At 62.3% G+C, this 8,974-nt stretch overlaps 1 protein-coding gene across 1 annotated transcript; it reads left to right on the top strand.

The window, feature by feature from the left end:
* Positions 1–3,286: 3,286 nt before the first annotated feature.
* Positions 3,287–4,896, top strand: BMP15 (bone morphogenetic protein 15; the record flags this gene model as incomplete). The annotated part of the gene is made up of 2 exons (XM_080352883.1): positions 3,287–3,605; positions 4,121–4,896. The coding sequence occupies 2 exons, from the start codon at positions 3,287–3,289 to the stop codon at positions 4,894–4,896; spliced, it is 1,095 nt and encodes a 364-aa protein (XP_080209009.1).
* Positions 4,897–8,974: the final 4,078 nt, after the last annotated feature.

Here is an 8,974-nt window from a genome sequence, read left to right as displayed (position 1 = left end):
CGACTTGGCTCAACACGGCATGGCATAGCTTGGCTCAGCTCAGCATGGCACAGCTCGGCTCAGCCCAGCACAGCATGGTGTAGCACAACACAGCGCAGTTTGCCATGGCTCGGTTTGGCTCAGCTAGGCACAACACGGCTCAGCACAGCACAGCACAACATGCAATGGCTCACCATAACATGGCACAGCTTAGCTTGGCACAGCTTGGCTCAGCACAGTTCAGCACAGCCATGGCACAGCTCAGCTCTGAACAACTCAGCTCAGCATGGCGTGGCACAGCTCAGCATAGCTCATGGCATGGCTCAGTTTATGGCATGGCTCAGCAGACAATAGCATAGCACCATGCTACTCAGCTCAACTGAGCTTGGCTTGGCAGAGCTCGGCCCAGCCAAGGGACCTGTACTGAGCTGCTTGGCTCAGCTTGGCACGGCCCAGCCAGCATGGTTTGACTCAGTCTGGCTCAGCCAGCATGGCATGGCATGGAGGGCTGGCACAGTTCAGTTTGGTTCAGCATGGCACAGCACAGCTCAACCTGGCACAATTTGGCTCAGCTCAGCATGGGATGGCATGGAGTCCAGCATGGGTTGGCTGGCCCAGCACCACTCAACTGGACATAGTTCAGTGCAGCTCAGCTGGGCTGATGTGTTCTGCCTAGGCTCAGCTCAGCATGGCATGACATGGGGCTGGCACAGGTCAGTTCAGTTCACTATGAGGCCTGACCTGGTGTGCCTTCACTTGGCCTGGCCCAGTTTCACTCAGTGCAGTTCAGCTTGGGTTGACATGGACAAGCATGGCTGGCACGGTTCAGCTTGGTATAGCATGACTGAGCTTGGCCTGGCACAGTTCACCACAGCATCATTAGTGTCAGTTTGGCACAGCTCAGCCCAGCACAGCACAGCTCGGCTTGGCAGAGCTCAGTTCAGCACAGCAGCGCAGCGTGGCCAGCGTTTTGGCAGCGTGCATGCGGGTACGAGGGGCTGCCTGCTCAGGTGGCGGTGGGGTGTTGCAGCACCTGCTGCAGCTCCTCAGGGCAGGAGGCTCCCTGCAGAACCCCACCCTGGCAACCATGCTGGCGCCCTGAGCCCCGCTGCATGCACTGCCAGCTCCCGTAGGGCCTGCGTGCTCCGGCCCCCAGCCTGTCCTGCCGCGCACCCTGGGGCGTGTGTGGCAGTATGGCTGTGCTTCACCTCCGCCTTTCCCCCAGCAGGTCCAGGAGGGGCTGTGGTCCCCGCTTTGGAGAAACTGAGGCAGGGGACGGAGGCAGCTGGGGTCGGTGGAAGTGAGCAGCACTGGCTCCCGGGAGAGCCCAGAGCCTCCGCTCCTCCCCTTCCCACCCGGGGCCCCGGCTCTTACTCATCTCCTTCCAGACACAGCCGGGCCGGAAAGCTCAGCGCTGCCAGCACCGCCCGCGGCCCCAGCTGCCTGCGGGCTGGGCGGGCGCAGCGCTGCGGCCTGGGAGGGTGGGCTGGCTCTGCCAGGCTGGCGAGCAGCCCCCGGGTTGCTCAGTCCTGCCACAGTGGGGGTCCTTCGAGTTTCTCTCAGCAGCCCCCATCCACTGGCACCTGCCTTGAACACTGTCTGCGCCCTGCCAAGCTCAGCTGCAGGCGGCCCAGTACATGTGCCCAGTCCCAGTGCTGTGCTGTGCCAGGGCACAGGGCTGGGGCAGTCCCTGGGCTGTTTGTGGTGCTGGAGCCCACCCAGCAGCGATGCATGGCCCCTCTCACGCAGCCTCAACGCGTCCACTCCTGGCCTGACTCTCCTGCTCTCCCCCATGGCTTTGCTGCCCCCTTCGCTGTGACCCCCACTCACAGATGGCTCCTGCCATGCCTGGACTTTTCCCAGCCTCTGCCGGGCTCAGCTGCCCCCGTGCCCTTTCCCAAATGAGTAACCAGGGCTGCCCACCCAGGCGTGAGGGCTCTGTGCCCTGGTTTGTCACGCGGCCCCACACCCCATTAAACACTGCAACTTCCCTGCCCCCGGCACCCCCCACACGGCCCTCCCAGCCCTTACTGGTGTGCTTTACAGCTGGCACCAGGAAGGGTGGGCAGCACTGAGGGCAAGGCACCAACACACCCCTGCAGCTCCCACCATGTCCCTTTGCCTGCAGCAACAGTTCCCAACCAGAGCGGCCACCCCCAGCCCTCTCCATCCTGTCAGGAAAGCAGCAGTGCCCCAGCTCAGCACCATGTCAGGCACTCTGCCAGGGGCATGTGCCACAGCTGTCTGCATCCTGCCTTGTGGTGTGCCCGTGGAGCCTGCCTCCAGCAAGTGTCACGGAGCCACAGAATGGCACCAGGGCTGGGGGGACAATGCCTTCGGTAAGGGCAATGCCTCAAATCACCTCTGCCAGTGAGAGGGTGGGCATCGCCCTTGCAACCCTTCAGCCTTGGGCATGTGCTGATGGAAAGACCTTGGTGCCAGAACGGTCAAGCCTGGTGAAGCTGCTGCCATGGTGATGCCCATAGCATGGGTACCACCCGCTGACCCAGCTGTGCTCCGTGCCCCAGGCTCTGGGGCACTCTGCCCACCCGTGTGCCACAGTGCCACAGGCCCTGGGCTCGATGCTCATCTCTCAGCTGGGGAAAGCGAGGTGCAGGACAGCCTGCCTGTGCTGGGGGGAGGTCTGGGAGCAGCCCCCAGGCTCTGTGCCTCCTCTGGGCAGTGTGCACCGGCTGGCAGCGATGGACAGAAAGGCGCCAAGTCCACTGCTAGGGGGTTGGCACGGGGTAGGGGGAAGCGGAGGGGCTCTTAGTGCGGTGGAGCACCCCACCTGGCTCCAGACCCCTCCCCTGGGACCCGGGGAGCTCCTGGCCCTTTAACCCCTGATTGGGGCTGTGCCTTTAAAACGGGCCCCGGGGCGGGGGCTCTCACCCCGCAGGAGGAGGAGGCTGGCCAGGAGCAGGTGGCCTGAGTGAGCTGGTCCTTCCCACCCCACCCCACTTCACCCCGCACCTCCACCACACTCTCTCTCCCCTGCCCTGGCACTTTTCTGGTACCTGTAGCCAGGCTTGTGTCTGGCTGGCTTTGCCCCTGGTCTGGATTTTAGTCTGGAATTTGCACCTCTTTTTGTATGTAGTGTGCCCCCGCTGCCTCCCGTCTTTCTGTTCCTGTGCCGAGCTGAAGCAGCTGGCATGACAGCCCTGGTTTGATAGTGGCTGCAGGACGCTGAGGTCTCCTTTTGCTGGTGCCTGCAACCAGCTCTGCCTCACCAGGAGGAAGTATGACTGCAGGCTTCCCCTGATCCCGCCAGCGGCCAGCGCCACCTCACCCCCTCCACACGCCTACCATGGCTTTGCTCCAGTCCTTCACCAGCCTTCTCCTCCTCTTCACTCTGTCCCTTTCCTGGGCTGCAAACCAGTCCCTGCTGCCCCCCAGCTCCCTGCCTGCCGTCCCCCCACTGCCGCTCCTGCAGGCCTTGCAAGTGCGAGCACCAGGCAGCCAGGGCTGGCGAGCGGGGCCAGCAAGTGGGCAACCCCTGCGCTACATGCTGAACCTGTACCGGCGTGCCACCGACCGTGAAGGGCGACCCCGGCACGGCCGCAGCCTGGGCACCAACACCGTCCGCCTCGTCCGGGCCAGTTCCCAGGGGGGCCAGCCCTGGGCAGGTAAGGAGCGGGTGGGCACCAAGGGTAGTACAGGGGTTAGTGGAGCCAGTGAGGTGGGATTGAGCCCTGGAGGGTCTCCGCATCCTTTCCCCCTTTGCTGTGTCCTAGCCAGAGCTGGCATGTCCTGTGCCCTGCAAGGCTGCCCTTGGCCTTGGGATCCCCCTTGGTGGGGGCCCAGGCTTTCCTTGCCCTGGGGGTGAGACAGGCCCTGTGTGCCCCGTTCCCCTTCCCACCCTGCCCAATGCTGTGCCATGCCAGTGGTGTTGGTGCGGAGGATGGGAATTGTCCCAGTCACTATTTGCCTTTCACCCAGCGGTGAGCTGTGGCACACAGCTGCTGTTTGCCAAGGCTCCTGCCTTGTGCCAGGGCACCTGGCTGTCATGGGTTTTTGGGGTGGCGATGCCACAGGCTCTGCTGCATTGTGTGGGGCTGCAGCAGCACCATGGGAGAGGATTGCACTGGTGTGGCATTCACTATGCCGTACCGGGGGGACACTGACTGCTGTTTCCCCACAGGTCGCTGGTATGTGCAGCCCCTCACCTACCGCCTGGAGGGCCAGCCCAAGGCTGAACAGCTCCTCAGAGCTGCTGTGGTCTACCTGCCCAACCTGCTGCTGCCCCACGGCCGCCTCCTCTGCACCCTGGAGCTGGCGGCCACCGGTGAGGGGCCTGGAGTGCTGCTCAGCCCTGCTGCCCGCCCCCGCCACAGCTGGGCTGAAGTGGATGTCACTCCTTACCTGGTGCCAGGGAATGGCAACGCAGGGAGCCTGGTCCTGCGGCACGTCTGTGTGCGTGCCGGCCGGGTGGGGGGCCACGACACCCCAACGGCCCCCAGCCACCCCTTCCTCCTCCTCTACCTCAATGACACCCAGACTGGGCTGACACCACCAGCAGCAGAGCCCCACCGGCACCGGCGTGACACAGGGACACTGGCCCATGACCTGTCCAGCTACCTGCGGGAGCAGGGAGGGGAGAAGAGTGACTGCTCCCTGCGCCCCTTCCCTGTCAGCTTTGCCCAGCTGGGCTGGGACCACTGGATCATCGCTCCCCACCGCTACAACCCGCGCTACTGCAAGGGTGCCTGTCCCCACCTGCTCCGCTACGACTACCACGCGCCCAACCACGCTGTGGTGCAGAGCTTCGTCCATCAGCTGGTGGATGCCAACGTGCCCCGGCCTTCCTGCGTCCCTTACCGCTACAGCCCCATCAGCGTCCTCATGATCGAGCGTGACGGTGGCATCCTCTACAAGGAGTATGAGAACATGATTGCAGAGTCCTGCACCTGCCGGTAATACCTGCTGCCCCGGCACATCACCCCCAGGCTCTGCCTGTCCCTGCTGGATCTGGACTTCAGGGTTTGTCTTGCTCTGCCTGGCGCAGGTCTGTCCCCCCTCCCTGTGCAGCACTGCTCTGCCGGAAGGTTTTACGATGTCATTTTTATGTAAATTGTGGGTTTTTAAAGGCAGGAGCCTGTGCTGGGGCAGTTGCTCTGTGGCATCTGTCCTTCCTGTAGCTCCATGGCCACTGCCTGTTTTTGGGGGTGGAGGGGCTTGGCTGATGCTCCCAGAGAAGAGCTGGCTCCCTGGACTGGAGCACAAAGCTCTTAGCAGGTGGTGTGGGGTCTCCTGATGGAGCTAGGGCAGGAAGGGTTGAGCATTCCAGGTGTCCTGTGCTTGGCACCCAGTTGGTGCCATCGGTGTTCGGAGCACCCCTGCCTGTGGGATCCGTTCCCAGCTCACATGCACCCCATTCTGTCTAGTCCAGGCTGTGGTGGTGTCGCACCAGGCTTGGAATTGGGTTGGAGAGGGTGAAAGCCCCTCTCCTTCCCTGCAGTTCTGCTCTGGGGAAGCTGTGAACGCTGGAGGGACCCAGGCTGCCAGCTCTGCTCCCAGTACCGGGGGCCAGGATGTGCTGCTGCTTCCTCTGCCACCCCTGTCCTCTACCTCCTTGGCTTGCCCTTGAGCTAGGCTCAGGTCTCACCCTGTCTCGGGGTCAGACCCCCATCGTGGTGTCCCTCTGCCTTTCTGCACCCTTGCTGTCCCATGGGGCTCAGGCTCTGCTGGGCTCCTGGCCAGTCCCCATTCCTAGAGGGGTCGGTCCTATTCCCAGCACCCCTGCTGCCTGCTTTTCCTCTATTTATTGCTGACTATGTAATTAAATAAATTGATGGATTTTGCTAAAGACCATCTTGGCCTGTTCTTGCTCTGTCCCTGGGATACAGCAGGTGCCCTCAGGACAGGCTGGGGTAAACTGTCCCTGTGCAGGCACCCTTGTGCCTGCATTGGAGGGAGCAGGTGCTGCTCCCTGCTGTGTGCAGGGGGTAAATCCCAGCTGGTTCAAGCAGGAGCTGGGAGAAGAGGCTTCCGTGGAGATACAGACCTTCCCTTGGGCAGGGGGGACAGATGGGGCTGCAGGCAGCTGCCCCAGTGAGGCTGAGGACAAGAATGCCCCAGATCCCTCTCTATGGGGGGCCATAGGGGTGCAATGAGCTGGGTCTCCCTGGGCTGTCTGTCACCCTGGCCAAGGCATTTGGCTGCCAGGATTATTTTGGGAAAGTGTCTACAGGCAGACCTGCCTGTTCCTGGGCGCAATGCCCGGTGTTTGCAAAGCTAGGACAAAGTTCCCTTTCTTTGAGCAGCAAGGCATGGATAGCAGCTGTAATTCTTGTCCCGCAGTGTTTGGTGGCGCTGCCACCTGCCAGCTGGGTACTTCCTCTGCATCCTCAGCTCATGACTCTTGCCTGGGTCTCATCTCTTGTGTTGCCTCCAGCTCTGTGTTATTGTTGATCCAAGCTCCATGGGGATGTTTCAGCACTTCCCTGCTGTGGGCGTTTGCTGTGGGGCAGGGTGCTGCCAGTTCCCATCCTTCCTCTACCCACCAGCCCAAAGTTTCCTCCCCATCCTGGCAGAGGGAGAAGCTGCAGAGCCTTAGGGTTCTCTCCTGCCCCTTGTCCCCAGCTGGCTGCATCCTGGCCGCCTCCAGCCAGGAGGCTGTGTGGAAGCCCATGGACCTGACTCCAGGGGGAATATTTTCCCTTGTCAATAATTAAGCGTGTGGTGTTGACTCATCCAGGCAAGTGATGATGAAAGGCATGGCAGCTGGGCATGCTCCCAGCCCTGGGCACTGCTGGATGTTGGTGCCCAGTGCTATCCCTGGCAGGGACCATCACCCCAGGCTGCTGTGGGCACCACTCAGACCTGCTGAGTGCCCCAAAATGGGCACTGGGGTTTGTCTGTGCCAGCCCTGTGTCCTTATACGCACTGTGCCAGTGCGCTTTTGTGCCCATTGTGCTGGAGTCCTTCCCTGCGTACCCCCGGGTGCCGAGGGGCTGCCCCAGCAGCACGATCTCCTCTGCACAGCTGGCAGGGCAGGTGCTGCCCAAGGGAAGGAGCAGCAGCAGTTCAGCGAACGAGCCGCTGTCCCCAGCTGACCTTGGCTCTGTGCCTGTGTCAGCGCTGGGGCTGCCCGAGCAGAGCTGCCTGGAGGGTGCGGGGCCCCAGCCTGGTGCATCTCAGGGCGGGGGGGTTGCTCTTCCTGTGGGTCCCACAGCTGTGTGAGCCTCTCAGGCACAGCCTGGCACCCTGTTGGCACCAGCCCCACAGGGACCACCAGGGGCCTTGGTTTGGGGACATAGAATCATAGAATCATTTTGACTGGAAGAGGCCCTCAGGATCATTGAATCCAACCATAACCCAGCTCTAGCACTAAACCATGTCCCTAAGAACCTCGTCTAAATGCCCTTTAAACACCTTCAGGCGTGGTGTCTCCACCACTGCCATGGGCAGCCTGTTCCAATGCCTGACAACTCTTTCTGTGAAGAATTTTCTCCTAATATTCAATCTAAACCACCCCTGGTACAACTTGAGGCCACCTCCCCTCATCTTATCACTTGCAACCTGGGAGAAGAGCCCAACACCCTCTATGCTCCAACCTCCCTTCGTATGGTTGTAGACAGCAATAAGGTCTCCCCTCAGCTCCTTTTCTCCATGCTAAATAGCCCCAGTCCCCTCAACCACTCTTCATCAGACTTGTTCTCCAGACCCTTCATCAGCCTTGTCACCATCCTCTGCACTCTCTCTAGTATTTCAATGTCCTTTTTATGATGAGGGCCCCAAAATATGCCCCCATCCCGTGCTCTGGCAGGGCTCTTGCAGTGCCTGTCAGGCTGCTGCCCATGCTGGGGGCTGCACTGCCCCCCTGCTCTTCCCTAGGGCATCCCTGCCCCCTCCTGCCCCGTCCCCAGCCCCTTCTCCTGCTCCAAACCCCGTGCTGGGACTCTGCTCTGTCTCCACCAGGTCCCCATTCACTAGCCCCCCCCTGCTGCCCCTCCCATGTGGGCACTGCCACCTCTCACAGCCCACCTGGGGTGACACTGAGCAGGGAGGGGATGACCTGCCCCACATGGCCTGGCAGCATCAGGGCAAATCTGGGCTGGGCACGGTGTGGGGACACCAGCGAGGAGCTCACCCAGCTGTGGGGCACAGCTGCCCCCCAGGCACCTGGGGGGCTGCAGCTGGAGGCAGACAGTGATGTCCAGGCACTGGGTGCCTTGTGGGTGCCCTGTGGATGCTTCACAGAGGCACTGGCGGCCCGCAGTCAGGGTAGGGGGTTGTTGACAAGAGGCTGTCCTTCCATCCGGGGCCACTCAAATATTTGTGCAGGACGGTGACCAGGGAAGAGCAGTGCCCAGCAGAGACACCCGACAGCCAGAGTCGGCGGCACCATGGCAGCCTCATCCCCTGTTGCGCCGGGTACCAGCCGAGGTGGCAGGGCCAGAAGGGTCACCTCTGCCCGCCTGGACAGTCACCAGCCTGGCACTTCTCCTCTCCGTCCTCTTGCTTCTCCCTGGCTCCTTTCAGGTGGGTCTGAGCATGAGGGGTGGCTCCCAGGGCCCAGGGGACTCAGCACCCCTTTCTCTGACCCATCCACCCCTCTGGGTGCTGCAGGAGCCTCGGGGAGCTGGGGGACACACAGCCTCCCGGCTGCCCCACATGATGCCGTTCTGGAGGATGGTGGGCAGCAGACCCCTGGGTGCCCACTGCCGGCATGGCCTCGAGTACATCACCAGAGCCTGCAGGTAAGCAGTGACCCCTGCCCGTTCCCCGCATCACCCCCTGACCAGCCTAACCTGCACCCCTGAGACCTCACACGCATCTCCATCCCCACAGTGTCTACAGCCCTGGACCTACCCAGGAACCTCAATGTCCCCAGCCATGGGGCCCCACAAGTGCCCCAAAACCACCAGCCCCTTCAGCTTTGGGAGTTCTCCACTCTGGGACCCCCCTCCCCTGTGCCACTCACTGCTGCCCTCAGCCCAGGGACCTCCAGTGCCCCCAGCCCCAGTGCCCCCAGCCTTGGCACCCCCATGGC

The sequence above is a fragment of the Nesoenas mayeri genome (assembly GCF_963082525.1).
Source record: "Nesoenas mayeri genome assembly, chromosome: 13".
Taxonomy (NCBI): domain Eukaryota; kingdom Metazoa; phylum Chordata; class Aves; order Columbiformes; family Columbidae; genus Nesoenas; species Nesoenas mayeri.
This window is presented reverse-complemented; position numbering and strand designations above follow the sequence as displayed.